This window comes from Lactuca serriola, chromosome 3, assembly GCF_051521515.1.
Source record: "Lactuca serriola cultivar US96UC23 chromosome 3, Lser_US96UC23_V15, whole genome shotgun sequence".
NCBI classification, from domain to species: domain Eukaryota; kingdom Viridiplantae; phylum Streptophyta; class Magnoliopsida; order Asterales; family Asteraceae; genus Lactuca; species Lactuca serriola.
In genome coordinates this window covers 252,103,573-252,126,492 of record NC_136410.1, presented here as the reverse complement: position 1 = coordinate 252,126,492, position 22,920 = coordinate 252,103,573, and the positions used below count along the sequence as shown (strand labels likewise).

The 22,920-nt window shown below is 40.5% G+C and overlaps 1 protein-coding gene across 1 annotated transcript; it reads left to right on the top strand.

Annotated features, from left to right (window-relative positions):
• The first annotated feature begins 466 nt into the window (after positions 1 to 466).
• LOC145096176 (uncharacterized) lies at positions 467 to 8,037 on the top strand. Its single transcript, XM_079033943.1, has 4 exons — positions 467 to 508; positions 590 to 1,586; positions 1,675 to 2,111; positions 7,975 to 8,037. The coding sequence occupies exons 1-4, from the start codon at positions 467 to 469 to the stop codon at positions 8,035 to 8,037; spliced, it is 1,539 nt and encodes a 512-aa protein (XP_078890069.1).
• The last annotated feature ends 14,883 nt before the right edge of the window (positions 8,038 to 22,920 follow it).

Below are 22,920 nucleotides of genomic sequence, written 5' to 3'. Positions count from 1 at the left end.
ATTCTTGTGGATGTTCTAGACTCAAATTTGAGGCTCTATAAGAGTGCATTTTCTTTTTAAAAGATTTTTCAAACTTTCTGAAGACTAGTAGTGGAAGATGTCGCGGTGTGTCAGTCGGCCAGCCAAGTAAGCCTTATTTCTTATGTTAAATGTTTATGTTAAATTGTTGACTATGAATTGGATTCTACTAGTCTTAAAATGTTAGATTACATACTTATTTAATGTTAGCATGTGAGAGAGTTGTACAACTAACGGCTAGAGCGAGTTGGAAATTTTGAAACTAGACACGAATGCGAAATTGGAACTTGTGTGGAAGGTAGTAGAAGGGCCCCTACTATTTGAAACATCGGTGCCGGTTTCGGGTCGGGGCAAGGTTGAGAAATTTTCGGCAAGCTGTGTGTTTCGTCTTCCTAGAAATATCTAGGCTGAATTATTTCTAAATATTTCCCTCCTTCTACGGATACAGATGGCTCCGCCTGCTCGCCTTAATCAGCTCCAAATAGAGCAAGTTAGGAATATTGTCGCTGAGGAATTGAATAACACTTTCAAGGAACTAATCCCGGGCGTGAAAAATGACATAATCCCCTAGGTCAAAGCTCTTCTGGATGAGCGCCTCACAGTTATTCCCGGGGGAGCGTTATCGGCTCCGCCCGTTCGAGATTCGGCATACTACTTCGAGAAGTTCAGCGAGTGTAGCCCTCCTCTTTGGAATGGTGAATCTGACCCGGTTGCTGCTAAGAACTGGGTTTCAGATGTTGAGGGCGCCTTCATGACTGTTGGGTGTCCGGACCAGTACAAAGTTGTGATCGCCATGAATCAGCTGCGAAAAAGGGGAAAGACATGGTGGAACACCATCACCGCTCTATTAAACGAAGAAGAAGTGAGGGCCATGTCTTGGGCCCAATTTCGGGAGAGGTTCGAGGCACAATATGTGCCCAAGGTGGAGCAGCAGTGGATGCAGCAAGAGTTCATGTCCTTACAGCAAACTACCGAGTCTGTTAGCGACCTGAACGCCAAGTTCTTGGAGATGCTATATTTTTGTCCCTCGTTTGCTGGGAACGAGGCCTGGTTGGTCAGCCAATACACTACCATTCTACGTACCGAGATTTGGGAAGTCGTTAGCATGCAGGAGTTCCCGACTTTATCCGCGATCATGGATGCAGCAAGGAGGAGGGAAATCGAGTTGCAGACCCAGGCCAATGACACCTCCTCCAAGACATCCGGAGATGCCCAGAAAAAGCAAAAGCAGGGTGGTAAGTCAAGGTATGAGTACAGGCCGTCTTCAGGTCAGGGCGAGAAAAATCTGTTGATATGCTACAACTGTGAAAAGCCAGGGCATCAATGGAAGCATTGTAGGGCTCCCCCTGCGAGTGCAGTTCCTCAGATTACTTCTGCTACTCCCGTCTGCTATCACTGCAACGAGACGGGACACAAGAAGCCCGAATGCCCGAAGTTAAAGGCTGGTAAAGGAGGCTGGGGTACAAATCCTGCAATTGCATCGTCTTCTAAGGGACCCACTATGGTGACACGAGGTCGTGCTCACCAGATGACTGCGGATGAGCCGGTGATTACCGCGACAGTGGCAGGTAAATTTCTTTTTTTTTCTTTTCTTTCCTGCCATTATTTAATAAATGGTTGTTAGAATTGTTTACATGATTGTATGTGGTAAATCAGGCACTTATTTACTAGATTCCGAGCCTGCTGTTGTTATGTTTGATAGCGGTGCTACCCATTCTTTTGTATCTCGCACGTTTATTAATCGTTTGGGGTGTAGTATCGGAAAATTAGCTCGCCCAATGGTTGTCGAAGTTGCCGACAACCGCACTATTTATGTCACCGATGTTTATCGGGGTTGCACTCTCGAGTTTTCTGGAGTTGAATTCCCTATTGATCTTATCCCAATTGCGATGCGAGAGCTCTGCATTATCGTAGGCATGGATTGGCTTGATGCGTTTGATGCGGAAATCCACTGTCGTAAGAAGCTAGTTCGTGTTCGAAACCTTAGAGGTGGAGAACTTATTATTCAGGGGGACATTCCCCGCCGGGCTATGGATTCTTGCTCTTCTGCTATAGCACTAGACGACGTTCCTATCGTTTCCGACTTCAGCGATGTCTTTCCGGAGGAACTCCCTGGCTTGCCACCTATTCGGCAAGTGGAGTTTCGCATTGATTTGGTGCCAGGTGCGACTCCGGTAGCGAAATCTCCTTACCGCTTGGCACCACCTGAAATGAAAGAGCTCCAAGATCAACTTCAAGAACTAAGTGATAAAGGGTTTATACGGCCAAGCTGCTCGCCTTGGGGTGCTCCTATTCTCTTTGTGAAGAAGAAAAATGGATCCCAGCGAATGTGTATTGATTATAGGGAGCTAAACAAGCGCACGATAAAGAATAAGTACCCATTGCCACATATTGACAATCTTTTCGATCAGCTTCAGGGAGCATCTTGGTTTTCCAAGATTGATTCACGTTCCGGTTACCATCAGATGCGGGTTCGTGAAGAAGACATTGAGAAAACAACATTCCGTACTCGATATGGGCACTTTGAATTCGTGGTGATGCCTTTTGGGCTCACCAATGCACCCACAGCGTTTATGGATCTCATGAACCGGGTGTGTATCCTGATGCTTGACCGTTCGGTCATAGTGTTCATAGATGATATCTTAGTCTATTCTAAGAGCAAAGAGGACCATCAACAACACCTTCGGGAGATTCTGGAAACTCTGGCAAGAGAATGGCTTTATGCTAAATTCTCAAAGTGTGAATTTTGGTTGGAAGAAGTTCAGTTCTTGGGGCATGTGGTAAACAAACATGGTATTAAGGTCGATCAAGCCATGGTTGATGCGGTTAAACAATGGAAGATTCCGAAAACACCTTCTGAAATTCACAGTTTCTTGGGTTTAGCCGGTTATTACCGGAGGTTCATTGAAAATTTCTGTAAAATCGCCTTACCACTCACCCGATGGACCAAGAAATCAATGAATTTCGTTTGGGGCCCGGAGCAGCAGCTGGCGTTTGATGAGTTAAGGAAACGATTGTGTGATGCTCCGATTTTGGCCTTACCTAATGGGGTTGAGGATATGGTGGTTTACTGTGATGCATCGCTTCAAGGTCTTGGTGCCGTGTTAATGCAACGAGATAGGGTGATAGCCTATGCCTCCCGACAGCTGAAACCCCACGAACGAAACTACCCCACTCATGATTTGGATCTTGGGGCTGTTGTTTTCGCTCTTAAGATTTGGAGACACTATCTCTATGGAGTGAAGTTTATCATATACACTGACCATATGAGTCTGAAATATTTGTTCGAGCAGCGGGATTTGAATATGAGGCAGATCCGATGGTTGGATGTGGTAAAAGATTATGATTGTGAAATTCACTACCACCCCGGTAAAGCTAATGTGGTAGCTGATGCTCTCAGTCGTAAACAATCTGTCGAACCGATTCGAGCTAAGTGTCTCCGGATCACGATGGTGTCTTCTTTGTTAGATCTAATATGGGACGCCCAAAAGACGACAATACTGGAGGAAAACATCAGGCGTGAGAAGATTGGGAAAGAGTTGCCTAAGATGGAACGAGACGGGCGGGGTTTGTTGACTCGCTACGGTAGGGTTTGGTTTCCATATACCGGGGGAAATCGGAAAACCCTAATGGATTAGTCTCATAAGTCAAAATTTTCTATCCATCCTGGTGCTACTAAAATGTATCGGGACCTTCATGAGGCTTACTGGTGGCATGGAATGAAGAATGATGTGGCTCAATTTGTGGAAGAATGTATGACCTGTCGGAAGGTCAAGGCGGAACACCAGAAACCTCATGGGAAGTTGCAACCATTGGAGATTCCTGAATGGAAATGGGAGCATCTAACCATGGACTTCATTACAAAACTTCCTAGAACTGCCCGAGGATCCGATACGATATGGGTGATTGTTGATCGTTTGACTAAGAGTGCTCACTTTCTGGCTATAAAGGAGAGCTCATTGGCGGAGAAATTAGCCGAGATCTTTTTTCGGGAGATTGTCTCATTACATGGGGTGCCCGTTTCTATCGTCTCCGATCGAGACACCCGATTTACCTCTCGGTTCTGGAGGAAGTTTCAAGAGGAATTGGGCACACGATTACATTTTAGTACCGCCTTCCATCCGCAGACAGACGGGCAAAGTGAGTGGACGATTCAGACCTTGGAGGACATGCTTAGGGCATGTACGACTGATTTTGGGGGTAGTTGGGATGACCATCTACATCTAGCTGAGTTTTCTTATAACAACAGCTATCACTCGAGCATTAAAATGCCTCCGTATGAAGGCTTGTACGGGAGGAAGTGCAGGACGCCCGTTTGTTGGGGCGAGGTTGGGTAGAGGGTACTTGGGAGTACCGATATCGTGCTACAGACTACGGAGAAAATCCAAGTGATTCGGGATCATTTGGTCACAACGAGCAGTCGTCAGAAAAGTTATGCCGACAAAAGACGCTCCAATCTTGAGTTCCAGGTGGGATATTATGTGTTGCTTAAAGTCTCCCCCTGGAAAGGTGTGATTCGATTTCGGAAGCGGGGAAAGCTCGGACCCCGATTCATTGGACCCTACAAGGTCATAGCCCGTGTGGGGAAGGTGGCTTACCGTTTAGAGCTTCCTGATGAGCTTAGTCTAATTCATAATACGTTCCACGTGTCTCAGTTACGAAAATGCGTTGTTGATGAGACTGCTGTGATACCACTGGAGGACATACAGATTGACGAGCGTCTCAATTATGTTGAGAAACCAATCGCTATTTTAGAACGAAAGACGAAAGCTCTCCGCAACAAGACTATAAACCTGGTTAAGGTGTAGTGGCAACATAGGAAGGGTTCGAAATGGACTTGGGAAACGGAATGCAAGATGCAGGATCATTATCCGGATCTGTTTCTAGGTGTTGACTTCGAGGACGAAGTCCGCTCTTAGTGGGGGAGAGTTGTAACGCCCCGGTTTTTCATGGTACGTTTGGTTATTTTAATTTAATTATCCTTGTAACCTTGGGTTTATTTATTTAACCAATGTTTGATTTCTTACTTTATTGTACTCTTTTGATCATCTTGTAGACTCCTTTTATTGAAGTCCATGGACTATGGGCCTATTTGCAAAGTCCATCTAGTAAATAGTACTTAATGTGTTAATTGAGTCATTTGGAACACACACAAGAAAAACACTCTAAACCCTCCCCCTCTCTCTCTCTCTCTCTCTAAAATCGTCCTCTATATCTTTGGGATCAAGAGCATCCAAGGGGATGTTGTTTGGAGCTTAATTCTTGTTCATTTCTAGCCTTGATTCATATTGGTATGAACCTCCTTATCATTTCTTACCACTTGATTCATAACCTTGTATGGTGGATCTAGGGGATTACATGTGGCAAAAGATCATGGAAACCCTAAAAGGGAGAATGGTAATTTTATGTGCTTTATGTTCATTTTCATGTTGATTGTTATTACAATCTTGTGGAAAAATGAAATCCTAATGATACCTAACCCTTTTTAGTACCACCATGATCATGGGGACTAAATTGGGATGATGAACACATCTTAAAATGTGTTTCAAAGGGAGAAGGATGGATAAGCCAAAAAGGAATCACGGGTGGCCACGATTCTGTTTTCCATCAGATCTGTAGTCATTTTGTAAAACTCATATCTTGAGATCTATAACTCAAACCGACCCCAAACGAGTTCCAAAAGTTAAAAAATTGAGTTGGCTAACTTTCTTAAGAAGGATAACCTCACTGATAAGGAATTTATCTATGGGAAATAATGGCATCTTTGCTGTTAGGTCTGATCCGGGTCTGTTCTGATATGTCATTTTGTTTTCATCATTTCTAAGGCTTGGAAAAGGATCCAGAGTGATTCCAAGTTTCTATATGTTACTTACATCATGAATTTAAGATCTGCAGAAGATGGGGTGTTATTTCCAATTATAAATTGGTTAGAATGGATCCACACTCCAGATCAGTGGGCAGTCACCAGCTTTTTCTAGTGCTGTGATTGTCCACAATGTGAATTTTATATCTGGAGTTTGGAAGATTATTTTCATTCAATTCCAACTCTGAGACTTTCATTTGTATGTCCTTTACTTCTATTAATTTTGGTTTGGACGAATTCTACTCACAAGTTAGGTATAATTGGCCAACATGACTTGACTGTATTGTTGGAGACAGAAGTGATACACCATTTTGTAAAATTCATATTTAATTCATCTTTTGGAGTTAGAATGAGTTCTTTATAGTTGTGGAATCCTGAGAAATCATAGTTTCCTATAAAATTTAGTTAAAGCTATGTTTCTGTTTTAGATTTGGAGTAAATCCATTTTAAACAGCAGGTCTGGTTTAGAGACCTTGCTGTGATTACTCTTTTCTCAACTCATAGCTTCATTACTTCTCCTTTCTAACCTTTAGTCTTTCTTAGCTGAGGCTTTGAAGTTTGCTCAAGATTGGTAGCATTATTTGATTCTTAGCTATCCTTACTACTCTTTTCTCAACTCACACCATTGTATTGATGATTGTGTTTGCTAGTTAGCTCGTGTGTGATTATTTGAATTTATTATAAAAGCATGCTATATGAGTATTGTTTTAATTCGTACATGTGCACTGTATGTAACTAATCATGGATATGGGGACACCACCAAAGGCTATGGATTTACCGGTGCGGTGGGTAGGTAAGATCACCAACGTAATACTCATCATGAGGTGCGGTGATTAGGGACAAGTGATACGGGATCTTCCCGGTGCGGCTCAAACCTACAAGTCGTTCTTGTATTATTGGCGTTGATTTGTTCTTTAACCAAGGAATGGAGGGATCATGGTAGATCTTGACATATCGATAGAAAATATCACTTTATTCGACATCGGGTGGAAGAAGGACTCCTAGTAGTGAAGAGCATATCGTCGGAGGATAACCCAACAGATCCGCTTACGAAGGGATTGTGTAGGGTTAAACACTTGCAACACGCAAGGAGCATCGGGCTGAAGAAAGATATTAGTTTAAATTAGATAGCTTCGAAGCATGTAATAGATAAATGTAATTGACATTTGATGATTAAATAAAAGATTATTATTTATGAGTAAAGTTATTTTCTTATTTTGATTATTTACCTTTGTTTCACTTTGCATGTTTAGACTTCCTGAATAATAAGATTATTCGAATGTTCCACAGTCGCTCATACTTTGGGAGTAGGTATGAAAGAAGATTTTCTTGAATTGGTTTGTCAATAGTCTAAAGTGTATTCAACATAGCAAAGGTTTGCTGTAATGTTCTTGAGTGCTTATGAACTTGATTTGAGCACTGGATTAAACCCGCACTAGTTGGAATCACTTCATGGAATTTATCTCGAGTGATCGCAAGACGATAATATCATATGGTCTTAAAACCTAGATATATGGTTTATTGTTCTGTAACAACCCGTTATTTCAGGTAAATGTAATGTCTAAAACTCGAGTCTTGTAATCTCTTTGTGAAGTAATAAGAATATCATCAAAAATGAAATCTTCAAAAAGCTCCGTTTGTGTACACTATGTGGTAGATATCATGATAAGGCTTCCAAAAATATAAAGAACACTAAAATCCGAGTTATAACGAAGGAGTTATGACTAATCAAAGATTCGTAACAATACCGGTAAAACACTGTTAAGCATAAAACGAGAAATTTCAATAAAATACTTTTTACCCTTAGGTATCTAAATAAGAGTCGTAGATATCATTAATGGTATTACAACAGTAAAAAGTCTGACAAAAAAGGACATCGGATGAAGAAGTTATGGATTTTTAACGAACTTTTCCTATCCCGGACTTTTAAAAATAAATAATAAAAATAATTTAAAAATTTGTTGACGGACTCTAAATGAAAGTTGTAGAGTGTAGTCTCACCTAAGTGTGGATATAAAGAACGTCAAAAACGGAGTTCCTATGAGGAAGATATGAATTTTTGAAGTTTATTAAATATCAATACATATCTATAGAAGGCAAACGGGCAACAAGCTGTGCCGCTAGCCCTTTTTGGATGGCAAAACCAATTCTATTGAAAACAACATTTGTGGATCTAGGAGATATGACATTAGAATGCATGACCCGTTGGACTCTATTAAGGAGCTCCACCGCCTCTGGTGCGAGAAAACCAAATGTATCGAATGCAAAAGAAACAAACACATGTTGATTTTCTGTACATGCATTCTTGTGCTTTACCACTTTGCACGCAGCGACTTTCAAAGCGGCATGCCCGGCTGTGAAACCCCCGCTCCCTAAGCCAACGAGAGAAGAGACCCCAGTAAGATCCACGCACGCATACTTGGGTACTAGGCCTCGGATCGTCCACGTCGCTCCTATGCCTCTATGCCCTCCCATCAGATGCATCGTCCGAGGATGCGGTAGATAGTGACGCACGAGTACGCCCCGCGTAACCCCGTACGCCCAGTGTACCGAGGCGGTTCAGCCTCCTATAAAAGGGGTCCGAGGGTTCCGGGAAATTTTGCTCAATTCCTCTCTTTCTCCTGCGTTTTTACCCCGTTTTGCGTGCAAGCAATATCCTGAAGCCCCGATTTTCATATCCGAGTCCCGAAGGAAGTTTCACGCTTCCGAGATTCCCGAGAATCCCGAGATTTTAACTCTCTCTAGTCAAAGTTCTGGTCGATTCTTCTCTCGACTACTTCAAAACAACCACTTCAATCAAGTGAGTTCATACTCCTTTTTATACTTCTTCAAATACTTTATAATGTACTTTTAATAAATTTCAGGGGAGAATACAAATAAACACACGGTTAATCCCGAGTGAAAACGTGGAAAACTCTTGTTATACTTTGCATGCATTAGATTTATACAAAATGCATAGTATCCAAGATAGCCATCTTGTTAAACAATTTTATGCATTCAAAGAACTTACGATTTTATGCATTGTCAAACATTGTGAAAGAGGATAAACATTGCATACAAAACTATCACTTTAAATACAGACTTAGTTGAGAATTCGTGAGACGATTACATCTTTAATGCTACTTTTTTTGTTAAAAGGTACTACCTAAAGTCCTGTCTATTATAACCAGAATCTCCCGTTGGGAGAGCGTGTCAAATGTGTATAGATCTATACGGGAAGTCATGATCCCACGCCCTGATTGTTAGCTACGGTCCCTTGGGTGCCAGTTTGTCATAACGTTTCGACGCCTGAAGACCGTTGCCAAAGGCATATTATGTTTAGTATGGCTATAAAACTCACTGGATAGACAATTATTACGGTATTCTGATTTTATGAACGAGTAGCTATTAAAACTATTCTTCATCTATCAACTGCGATCTTCTTATAGCTTTATTTTATAAAACTATGCCTTACCCTTCTAAGCATTTTAGTTGCTTTCCATTTTTGGTCTTGGACATTAGAGACTGCCTATTACTTTAGGAAAATAAGGGATTTTCCTGTATCCAAAACAATCAACTAATATGAAAATAAGGGATTTTCCTGGTACAACTATTTACATTTCACAAGACGAGTATTCATATGCATTTCATACTTTTATAAGAAAATAAGGGATTTTCTTGGAAAAACACACGAACTTTGGAATGAAATACATGTTTCTCAAAACCGCTTATGAACTCACCGACTTAATTGTTGACACTTTTTCTTTGAAATAACTTGTATTCTCAGGGAACCGCTAAGCAGATTTGGAAACCTACTTTTGAGGATTAAAGCTCTGACGTTGATTACTTCTTTTGAAAGATGTTTATGTATTTATCTTTTGAACATGTAACGTATACAATTATGTAAACAGTTTGAAACCTTTATATATATTGTGGTGTGTACTGTCCTTACTATGAACTGTTATGATACTGATTATGACGTCCTCCACCCCCGAACGTTTCCGCTGTTCTAGTTTGGGGGTGTGATAGATTGGTACTAGAGCATAGGTTATAGTGAATTAATTATATCAAAACCATTTTTTGTATACAACTATAAACAAAAATGTGCAAAAACAGTCTGAGTAAGAGTCATACTTTTAAAATTAAATTTATTTAATTTTTGTAAAGTAAGCATGAATTCATTTCATATTAATAACAGTGTCATAAATAGATCAATATAGTAGTATTATAAATAAATTGTGCAGTGTAGGTGTGCCTTGGGACATGTAATCGGAACTGGGATGAATATAGCCTGATCAACTATATTTATCCGAGAGCCGACTAACGTATGCCATGGAGTGTCTGCAGTGGACAACAAATTTAAAACTTACCAAGAGCATATCATTAAGAATACTATGGGAGTATTTGGGTACATTCAACCGTCAAACTTAAGGGTAAATTTTGACATGCTTTAGCTTATAGTCAATTCTTAACCCTATTCTCGTATAGACTCAATGGCTACATTCCATCACCCCGGCGACCCCTACTACCCCAACCAAGGTAATGGGGGATGGATTGTAGAAGACCCGAGGAGGAACCCATGGAATATGAGGAAGAGGAAGATTCAGATAGCTCAGCCTCAGAGCCTGAGGTAATTAATCCGCTAGCCATCCGACCTCCATCTGTTCGACGTCCTTTCAGGATGGGATTTGAAGGACCAACTCCCATATGGGGAAGCCACATCCATCATTGGAGCCAGCAACAAGGACTGCGTCCTCCTTACGGTATGTGTCGGGAGTTCTACGATTTCAACGGAGGAAGTTCAGTTGATCGAGCACTCCCAGTTATGGTAGGAAAACTTGCCAATCAGGCTTATCAATTCGTAGTCCAAGCAAACCGGATTCGCGAGGTTGACATAAGGATGGAAGAAAACGTAGCTGATATCCGACGCCTTGACAAGCTACAAGGGAATGCTCAAATCCACACCAACTCTCTCCAAGTGCAAATAACTGCAGCTCTCTCCGAAATTAGGGATTTGAGGGAGCAACAAGCTGCCTTTGACAGGTGTCTCATGGGAGCCAAGCAATCGGATGCGGAATTGAGCTCCAAGCGCAAACCACGCCGCGAGTAGTACTCGCCTAAATACCAGATTTTGATATAGAACAAGACCATCGGCTAAAAGTCTTACTTTCTTTAACTTTCTGTAATCGGAGACCTTTAGAAAAGTAATTTTTTTCTAACTTTGGATGCAACGCAACCATATGTTTAATATATATAGGAATATCTCTTTGGTGTGTTAATTATGTGCATTTCATTCGAGTTGATGAATTTATTTATTGCTATTCAAACTCAAAGCCCTGTGTAGGTCAAACCATATTCTTGAACTATTAAGATAGTTAACTCATTATCATTCAACTCTTAACCACCAAAACTTATAATCTTTCATTTTTATTTCTTGGCAGCGCGATGCCTCCTCGTCCAAACCTAAGACCCAGACCGAGCATGATACCAACACCACCTCCACCACAAGCTTATGATCCGGCCATGGTTCATGCTGCTATCACCGCAACAGTAACCGCCACCCTCTCACAAATAAACTCCAACGAAAATGGAGGGGCAGGAAGCAGCACGAATCATCCCAACCATGGCATTGGTCATGGTCAAGTAAGGGAATGTACTTACAAGGAGTTCTCCAACGCAAAGCCAAAAACTTTTAATGGCATAGGGGAGTCATTACACTGATGCAATGGTTCGAAAAGACCGAAATGATCTTTGAGATCTGCTCTTGCCAAGAAGCAAGAAAAGTCAGGTTCGCCGCTTGCACCCTCACTGATCGCGCCCTCACCTAGTGGAAAAGCCATGTGAAGTCTGTGACTGTCACCGTCGCCAACGCCTTAAGCTGGGAGGACTTAAAGGTCCTACTACTGGAAGAATACTGCCCAAGGGGCGAGATACAAAAGCTAGAGCAGGACCTCTGGAATCTGAAGATGACTGGGCCTGACATAGTCGCCTACACGGCCAGGTTCAGCAACCTTGCTGCCTGGTGCCCTGCCATGGTCAACCCAGAACTGAAAAAGGTTGAGAGGTACATTTGGGGGTTGTCACCCCAGATTCAAGGTCATGTTTTGGCCTCCAACCCTATCACTTTCAACAGCGCTAAGCGCCTGGCTCTGCGACTCTTCGACCACGGAGTCAAACATGGTACTGTTATAGCTACTGCCGATCCATCAAAGGTGGTACAGGGCCAGGGAAGGCCTTGGAACAAGAGAAGGGGACAAACCCTAAAGGGGAACCCCAAGAAACAACAAGTGGTAGTGGCTCACGTTGTTACTGTTCCTACCACCACTACACCCACAAGTTCATACAGTGGGAAACTTCCAAAGTGCAACCACTGCAACTTCCAATACCACGGTCCTTGCAGTGACTTCCAATGCACTAGGTGCAATTAGAAGGTGCATACTGCCCACTTCTGCAAGGAGCCAGCCCAACAAGCCACCCCCACTACTAATGTCAGAGTAAGCCGTGCCTGCTTTGATTGCGGAGCCACGAGACACTACCACAGGGACTGCCCAAAGGTAAACAACAAGAATGTCGGTGGAAAGGGGCGAGTGTTCGCAATGGGACAAGATGAAGCCGTTACAGACCCCAATGTTGTTACGGGTACGTTTCTCCTCAATAACTTGTATACATGCATTTTATTTGATAGTGGAGCAGAGAGGAGTTTTGTGATTAATAATTTTAAAAGCCTGCTGAAACAAACACCCCAATCATTAAGTGAACCGTTTATAGTAGAAATGGCCAACGGTAAAACAGAGGGTACTAAGGAGATATATTTAAACTGTACCTTAACTCTAAACGATAATCCCTTTCCAATCAGCCTCATGACAGTCTCGATTAAGAGTTTCGATGTCATTATAGGCATGGACTGGCGGAGTTCTCATCATGCGGACATTTTATGTTACGATAAGGCTGTTCGCCTTAATCTACCAACCGGCGAAACCCTCATTAGCTATGGCAACAAACCCAGTACCACTCTTCGTATTATCTCGAGTATCCAGGCTTAGAAATGCCTATACAAGGAATGCCATGTGTTTTTAGCACATGTCGTGGATGTGAAATGCGAAGTCCGGGACCTCAAGAGCGTGCCTAGCATATGTGAGTTTCCGAATGTTTTTCCCGAAGATCTTCCAAGAATACCACCCGTAAGACAAGTCGAATTCAGAATCGACCTGATTCCCGGAGCTATCCCGGTAGCCAAAGCGCCCTATCGATTAGCCCCAGCGGAGATGCAGGAGCTATCCAGCAAACTGAATGAGCTACTCAGCAAAGGATTCATCAGGCCGAGTTTCTCACCTTGGGGAGCACCAGTGTTGTTTGTGAAAAAGAAGGATGGATAATTTAGGATGTGCATCGACTACCAAGAGCTCAACAAACTTACCATCGAGAACCGATATCCCCAACCGCGAGTCGACGACTTATTCAACCAACTACAAGGAGCCAACTACTTCTCCAAGATCGATCTGAGATCGGGATATAACCAGCTGCGAGTCCTGGAGAGTGATATTCCCAAGACGACCTTCCGAACAAAATACGGGCATTACGAGTTTGTAGTGATGCCGTTCGGACTAACCAATGCCCCTGCCGTATTCATGGACTTAATGAATCGGGTATGTCATCCATTCTTGGATAAATTTGTGATAGTATTCATAGATGACAAAGTCATTTATTCAAGGAGTAAAGAAGAGCATGGCCAACATCTGAGACAAGTCTTAGAGACTGATAGTTAGCTTTGTTTACTTCTTTTTATAGTTTATTTTAGCATATTTCATCCATAATCTAGTTAATTTTCATGCATATTTTCCTTTTTGTTATTTTATGACTATTTCGGGCACTTTCTAGTTTCGTGAGCTTTATTGCAGATTTCATGGAGACTAGTGGAGCGGGAATGTTCGGGACGTATGGGAAGCGATGAGATTTGGTAGACAAAAAGGATGTTAGGCTTGGTGATTGTGGAGATGATGCATGGAGCGTGCTTGATGATTATTTGAAGGCTTGGAGAGAAATAAACTTTAAATTTGCAAGATGCGGGAGTTTATTCAAGCGTACGTAGATTGTTAATTGAGTGAGTGCACGAGCTTTGGAGGATTTGGAGAGGTCAAATTGGGCTTAAAATGAATAAAAACTTGAAGAAAATGGGCTAGGAGGTGATTGGATTCGATCTGGGCTAATGGGACATGCTTTGGAGGCCCAAAATCTCAAAGAAGCCCATGTCAGACACCACTCGCGCAACCCACCCGCGCAGCAGCACGCGGGTCGCGCAACCTCCTGCAGGGGCAATTTCGGAAATCCATTTGGAAGGCTATTTGAGGAAGGTTGGTGCCCATCTTTTGGAGACTCTTGGACATCCGATTTTTGGAGATTCTCTCTGGAGTTTTGAAGACTTTTGAAGGCCAAGAACACTTGAAGAACATCATATTTTTACCTCTTGATTCTTGCTTAATGTTTGGTACAATTTTCTCTAACTTTGTTTCTTTGGGTTTAGCCATGCTTGGCTAAACTAATCTTGGTTGACTTTTGGTTAATCCTTTGAACTTTTGTTGAATGTTGAAGAATCCATGAACATGTTCTTAAATCTTTATGGGAATGTTTTGTGTTTTAACATCTTATCACTACTTGTATGTTTTAGTTCATGAGTTTAAATGTGTTTATGGTGATTAGTTGGCTAATTTCTTGATTAAGTAAAGGATCCTCAAATTAGAAAGCAACAAATGATTTTTGTGTTGTTTTTGCTTCACACAATCATAAAAACATTTCCTCCAACATGGTGGTGAAAGCATTTGACCCCTCTTGGATTTGGTGACTTTTTGGTTCTTAATGCTAGTTGACTTTCACTAATTACATGCTATTTGGAATTAGTGACTTTGACTAAGGAAATTGTTATGAGCTTCTCTAGCCATTTCAACAATTAAGAAAAGTCTAGGTAATCTCAAGCTCCTTGGATTACTATAGCCAAATTAAGGATTTAAATCAAAGTATTGCACCATTGAATTCTAATGATATGTTCATCAAAAGTCAAAGTGAGGAAACTTTAAGTCAACCATCTCTCCCTTATTGATTTTACATCAAACTCTTATTTTTGTTGCATTTGTCTATTTAAATCATAGTTAATTCTAGTTTGTTTCAAGTATTTCAAAACACCAAAAACCCCCATTTTATTTTTATTGTCATTTTACAAGTATTTTTACAAAGAGATTTTTCATAGAGTTATAAATTGAACCAATCTCCGTGGATTCGATCCCTTTACCACTATACACTATTTTAGTGTGTAATATTTAGGGTTATTATTTGTGTTGGCCTCGACAACCACCAGAGACATTACGAGCTGAGAGACTTTATGCGAAGTTCTCAAAATGTGAGTTTTGGATTAGAAAGGTGGACTTCCTTGGTCACGTGTTCAGCGAAGAAGGAATCCACGTGGACCCATCTAAAATCAAGGCTATCGAAAATTGGTCTGCACCACCTACACCAACGGAGATTCGCCAATTTCTAGGCCTTGCTGGTTATTATCGAAGGTTCATTCAGAACATCTCCAGCATCGCAAAACCTCTTATCTTCCTAACTCAGAAAGGTGTGAGCTACAACTGGGGAGAAAATCAAGATGCCGCATTTTGGACTCTGAAACAGGCCCTATACAGTGCACCCATTCTTTCTCTTCCAGAGCGAATCGAAGATTTTGTGGTGTATTGTGATGTTTCGAATGAAGGGTTGGGATGTGTGCTAATGCAGCGAGGAAAGGTTATTACGTATGCCTCCCGACAACTAAAAACACACGAAGTCAACTACACCACTCATGACTTAGAACTTGGAGCTGTGGTCTTCGCTCTAAAAATCTAGAGGCACTACCTATATGGTACCAAGTGCACCATCTTCATAGACCACAAGAGCCTTGAACACATATTCGACTAGAAGGAGTTAAACATGAGACAACAACGTTGGGTCGAATTGCTCAACGACTACAAATGTGAGATTCGTTACCATCCGGGGAAGGCGAATGTAGTGGCTGACACCCTTAGTCGTAAGGAGTACTTTGGTCAAAAAGTGAAGTCATTAACCATGTTGATCCATTCGCATCTGTCGACACAAATCAAGGAAGCTCAAATAGAAGCCTTGAAACCCGAAAACACGACAGGTGAAACCCTTAGAGGGATGGACAAGAATCTAGAAATCAAGAATAACGGAGTGCGCTACCTCATGAACCGAATCTGGACACCAAAGTTTGGTGGGTTCAGAGAGATAGTTATGAACGAAGCACACAAGACCCCATACTCCGTACACCCAGGTTCAGATAAGATGTATCTGGATCTCAAACAACTCTACTGGTGGCCAAACATGAAAGCAGCAATTGCTACCTATGTGAGCAAGTGCTTGACTTCCACCAGGATAAAAGTAGAACACCAGAAGCCCTCAGGTCTACTGCGTCAACCCGAAATACCTGAGTGGAAGTGGTAACAAATTTCCATGGACTTCATAACAAAACTACCCAAGACTCAGGGTGGCCATGATACCATTTGGGTGATCGTCGACAAACTAACCAAGTCTTCTAATTGCTTACCGATCAAGGAAACTAATAAGATGGAAAAGCTAATGAGAACTTACATCCAAGAGGTCGTGTGACTTCATAGAGTGCCGATGTCTATCATCTCCGATAGAGACAGTAGATTCACTTCTAGATTTTGTCAATCATTGCAAAAATCCATGGGAATAAGGTTGGATATGAGTACAGCCTATCACCCACAAACTGACGGACAGAGTGAGAGAACGATCCAAACCCTAGGATACATGTTGCGAGCATGTGTAATCGACTTTGATAAAGCGTGGGATGTTCGCTTACCGTTAGTCGAGTTCTCTTATAACAACAGTTATCTTACTAATATCAAGACTGCTCCATTTGAAGCCCTTTACGGCCGTAAGTGCATATCACCTCTGTGTTGGGCGGAAGTAGGCGACACACAGTTGGCAAAAGGTCTACTCCCTGATAGCACTCTCACTGGTCCGGAGATCATTATAGAAACGACTGAAAATATCTTTCAAATCCGAGAGCGTCTCAAAACCTCGAGGGATAGGCAAAAGAGCTATGCCGAAAAAAGACGAAAACCCATGGAATTTCAGGTTCGTGACCGCGTTCTACTGAAGGTCTCACCATGGAAGGGCATGATACGCTTTGGGAAGCGTGGAAAACTAAATCCAAGGTACATTGGACCCTTCGAAATTACTTCAAGGATTGGTCCAGTGGCTTATAGACTTCAACTTCCGATCGAGCTTAACAAAGTTCATCCAGTGTTCCACGTATCGAACCTGAAAAAGTGTTTGTCCGACGAAACTATTCTAATTCCACTCGATGAAATCGAACTTAACAAAAATCTTAACTTTGTGGAAGAACCCGTCGAGATCATGCATAGGGAAATCAAACGAACTAAACATATTCGCATACCAATAGTAAAGGTCCGCTGGAATGCTAAGCGGGGACCTGAATTCACATGGGAGCGAGAAGATCAGATGCAACAGAAGTATCTGCATCTCTTCCCTAGTCCCTAAACTTTTGTTTTCTAATTAATTTCGGGACGAAATTCCCTCTAACGGGGGGATGATGTAACAACCCGTTATTTTAGGTCAATGTAATGTCTAAAACTCGAGTCTTGTAATCTCTTTGTGAAGTAATAAGAATATAATCAAAAATGAAATGTTCAAAAAGCTCCATTTGAGTACAATATGTGGTAGATATCGTGATAAGGCTTCCAAAAATATAAAGAACACTCAAATCCGAGTTATAACAAAGGAGTTATGACCAATCAAAGATTCGTAACAATAAAGGTAAAACAGTGTTAAGCATAAAACGAGAAATTTCAATAAAATACTTTTTAGCCTTAGGTATCTAAATAAGAGTCGTAGATATTATTAATGGTATTACAACGTTAAAAAGTCTGACAAAAATGGACATCAGATGAAGAAGTTATGGATTTTTAAAGAATTTTTCCTGTCCCGGCCTTTTAAAAATAAATAATAAAAATAATTTCAAAATTTGCTGACGGACTCCAAACGAAAGTTGTAGAGCGTAGTCTCACCTGTGCGTGGATATAAAGAACGTTGAAAAAGAAGTTCGTATGAGGAAGATATGAATTTTTGAAGTTTATTAAATAATTAAAATATAATATTTAAATTAAATATTATATTTATCCGAAGGAGGAGTCACCAGACTGATCTGAGTTACGCCCAGTGTACCCTCGTACGCCCAGCGCACTCGGGTACTAGGCCTCAGATCGTGCACGTCGCCCCTACGCCTCTATGCACTCCCATCAGATGCTTCGTATGAGGATGCGGTAAGCAGTGGCGCACGAGTATGCCCTGCGTAACCCCGTACGCCCAGCGTACCGAGGCGGTTCAACCTCCTATAAAAGGGGTGCGAGGGTTCCGGGCAATTTTGCTCAATTCCTCTCTTTCTCGCGCGTTTTTACCCCGTTTTGCGTGCAAGCAATATCCCGAAGCCCCGATTTTCATATCCAAATCCCGAAGGAAGTTTCATGCTCCCGAGATTCCCGAGAATCCCAAGATTTCACCTCTCTCTAGTCGAAGTTCTGCTCGATTCTTCTCTCGACTACTTCAAAACAACCCCTTCAATCAAGTTAGTTCATACCCCTTTTTATGCTTCTTCAAATACTTTGTAATGTAATTTTAATACATTTCGGCGGAGAATACAAGTAAACACACACTTAATCCCAAGTGAAAACGTGGAAAACTCTTGCTATACTTTGCATGCATTAGATTTATACAAAATGCATAGTATCCAGGATAGCCATCTTGTTAAACCATTTTATGCATTCAATGAACTTATGATTTTATGCTTTGTCAAACATTGTGAAAAAGGATAACCATTGCATACAAAACTATCAACTTAAATACAGACTTAGTTGAGAATCCGTGAGAGAATTACATCTTCAATGCTACCTTTTTGTTAAAAGGTACTAACTAAAGTCCTATCAGTTATAACCAGAATCTCTCGTTGGGAGAGCGTGTCAAATATGTATAGATCTATACGGGAATTCATGATCCCGCGCCGTGATTGTTAGCTACAATCCCTTGGGTGATAGTTTGTCATAACGTTTTGACGCCTGAATACCGTTGCCACAGGCATATTATGTTTAGTATGGTTATAAAACTCACCGGATAGACAATTATTTTGGTATTCTAATTTTATGAACGAGTAGCTATTAAAACTATTCTTCATCTATCAAGTGCGATCTTCTTATAGCTTTATTTTATAAAACTATGCCTCAACCTTCTAAGCATTTCAGTTGCTTTCGATTTTTGGTCTTGGACATTAGAGACTGCCTATTACTTTAGGAAAATAAGGGATTTTCCTGTATCCAAAACAATCAACTAATAGGAAAATAAGGGATTTTCCTGGTACAACTATTTACATTTCACAACACGAGCATTCATATGCATTTCATAATTTTATAAGAAAATAAGGGATTTTCTTGGAAAAACACACGAACTTTGGAACGACATACATTTTTCTCTAAACCAATTATGAACTCACCAACTTAATTGTTGACACTTTTTCTTTGAAATAACTTGTATTCTCAGGGACCCGCTAAGCAGGTTTGGAAACCAACTTTTGAGGATTAACGCTCTGACGTTAATTATTTCTTTTGAAAGATGTTTATGTATTTATTTTTTGAACATGTAACGAATACAATTATGTAAACATTTTGAAACCTTTATATATATATATATATATATATATATATATATATATGGTGGTGTGTACTTTCCTTACTATGAACTGTTATGATACTGAATATGACGTCCTCCGCCCCCAAACATTTATGCCGTTCTGGTTTGGTGGTGTGACATGTTCGCTTGTTGGTTGTGCATTGATAATGCGTGAACGCATCAGTAACTTGATGTTATAAAACACGTTGTTATGTATGATTTGATGAGTGGATGGTAAACGCATTTAAGTAGAAGTTTATCTGTTCCTTTTATCCTCAGAGGGTAAAAGCGATATCTGGGTCGCTCGATAATTAACTTTGACTTATGTGCCGGGCCCAGTCAGGAGTAAATTGATTTGTTCAATTAGGTTCTATGTCAGACGAATCAGAGATCGAGAAAGACACTGATGGATAATAAGTATGACTATGTTCCATGTAATTCTCCGCACGATATCTAGAATACAGGACTATATGATCCCTTATCTGAAAGACAGGTTACTGATAAGATCAGAGTTCAACAACGTCTTTGAGAGCTACGATTGCTAATCGGATTGTACTTTCATTTGTCACTACTGAACTTATCCAAGTCGGAGACTGTTGTATTAGTGTCTAAGCCCGTAACTATATTTGGTATGTATTTTACCCGGTTGTGCAAGGTAATTTTGGGTTGCCTTCACCAAAGCAACATGATAGGATGATTTAACAAGTGAGAGGTTATTATAGTTTATTAGTATATTATATAAATAATATATTAAAGGAGAAATCATATAGTTTAATTAATATTTGACAATATTTAATTAGGAATTAATTCTGTGGCTAAAAGTCATTAATTAAAAAACGACTTAAACTGTCAAATGTGTGATAGATGAGTATTGGGCTTAGAAGGCTCATGGACTAGGCTTGGATGAAATTAGGGATGTGTCCATCCAAATTTCGGCCAATGAGGCCCTATTTCAGAAGTTTCCTTGGACTGCTTAAGGCCTAAGCTGTCCATTATGGTTTTGACTGAAAACCTAGCAACACTAGGATAAATAAGACCCCAGAGCATCCAATTTTTGGCCACTTGAACCCTAGGAGTCTTCATAGCCGAAATTGTGCCATCCCCTTTCTCTCAATTAGCATCCTCTTGCTTGTGGTGTTTGTAAGCCATTAGAGGAGTGACACTTGTGACTCTATGCTCCAAAGACAAGAAGATTCAAGCCTTTGAAGAAAAAGTAATCTTCTAGATCTTATTTGTTGTGTCAATTTCGAAATATATACTCTAAATCTAGCGTTTGTAAGTTTTGGATGAATTGCATGTACAAAAGAGAAACTTAGATCCAAGAATTAGGGTTTGCATGAGCACAAAGGATTTTCTTTTGGCTCAAACCCATCAGGATTGACAAGCATTTTCAACCTATCTACTATGCAAGCAAGACTCTAAACCCGGCTTAATAAGAACAAAACTACTACCAAAAAGTAGCTGCTTGCGGAGGTCTATGTTTTTGATAAATTCCACCCATATCTATATCTATCCAAAACTATTGTTTTTACCGACCATTATGCCCTTAAGTATCTTTCTGCTAAACAAGATGCTAAACCAAGATTGATAGGTCGGGTGCTTCTTTTACAAGAGTTTGACATTGAAATTAGAGATAAAAAGGGAATGGAGAACGTGGCGGTTGATCACTTATCGAGACTAGAAAACCCGCATATAGAAAATTCAAAGAAAACAAGATTGGAGATGATTTTCCCAAAGAATATCTTATGGTTATAGAAGGAGAGGTCCCTTGGTATGCAGACATAGCTAACTACTTAGCAAGTGAGTTTCTTCAAAACAACTTGACTAGATAACAAAAGAAGAAATTAGTTTCTGAAGTCAAGTATTACTTTTGGGATGAGCCTTACCTCTTTAGAAGTTGCGCAGACGGGATGATAATAAGATTGTAGTGGTGTTGAATATGATGGCATGTGCGGAATTAGGAAAGATCTAGTGATTCATCATACAAATCAAGAACATAAGGAGTAAATAATTCTTTGTAAGCTCTTATTAGATCTAGAAAGATTATACAAATGGGTTTGTATACAAATTCTCTCTCTAGTCTAACACTCCAAAATGGACTCTTACATTCTTACATAATGGGAGTCACTCGCTTCCTATTTATAGGAAAAGACTCAACCCATTTACACATACAAAGAGGAAAGCCTAAACAATACATCCAAGCATGACTTTGCACCCTAACATTCTCCCCCTCAAAGTTAGGATTGGATGTCCGACTTTAATCTCTAACGAGCTAGCGCGATCAAGACCAAACTCCCCCTCGAAGTAACACCGGTCTTCAAATCCGCAAATGAATATTTGACAAACCCGAGAAGCTTCGAATACCCATCATTCTCCCCCTTTTTATAATCAAAAAATGATTATAAAACCCACTAAGGATGAGAAGTGCCCGAGGAATAGTCTTCACAATACTCCCCCTTGATGTGTACCAAAAATGAATCACCAAAAATCTTGCACAGAAAAACAATCACGAAAAAGCCACAAAAAATTTACAATTTATGAAAAATCTTGACTTTTTGTGTGAAAGTTGCAAGATTTTTCAAAATCTAGGTAGATATTGTCATTTTCTGAAACTTGCAGGGACCCGTTGCGCCAAAAACAGTCAAATATGAGAAACTCTAGCCTATTTGCGAAACCGGGCATAAAGTGAAAATTCGCACAAACTGCAAGGACCAGAACTGAAAATATTGCAATTTCTCAGCTTTTATTGCTATTTGCGAAATTGGGTATTCACACAAATACGAATCTAGCTGCAAACGATCTTGACCTCCAATTAAAAAAAAAAACGATATGCGAACCCAAAATTTTCCAATTCTTCTTGTTCTTCAACACCGACAGCTAAAGCTAAAAACCAATCATCCAAATTACGAAATTTCACTCTTTCGTTTTTCAATCAGCAACCCAAAATCAAGCTTCCTTGTAAACACGAACAAACACATAAACAAGCACAAAATCGATCCCGATTATTGACTCTTGGTAACAACCTTCGAACATTTAATCTAAGCTCAAGACTTCGTCTGTCAGATTGAAACCAAATTCGTCACCGATTTAACGAAGTATCAAAATTGATATCACAAAATCACAAAATCGAACCCAAAATTGATATCAAACCGAAAATCAAATTTGTTATCCGTCGACCTTTCGCTTTTTAGTCAAGATCGACCCCAAACTTGCGAACATTACTCCCCAATTCTCAAAATCGACTCCAAGATCTTTCGAAAATTTTCTTATGATTGCAAATCACAAGCTTCGTTCTACATGTCGACAAA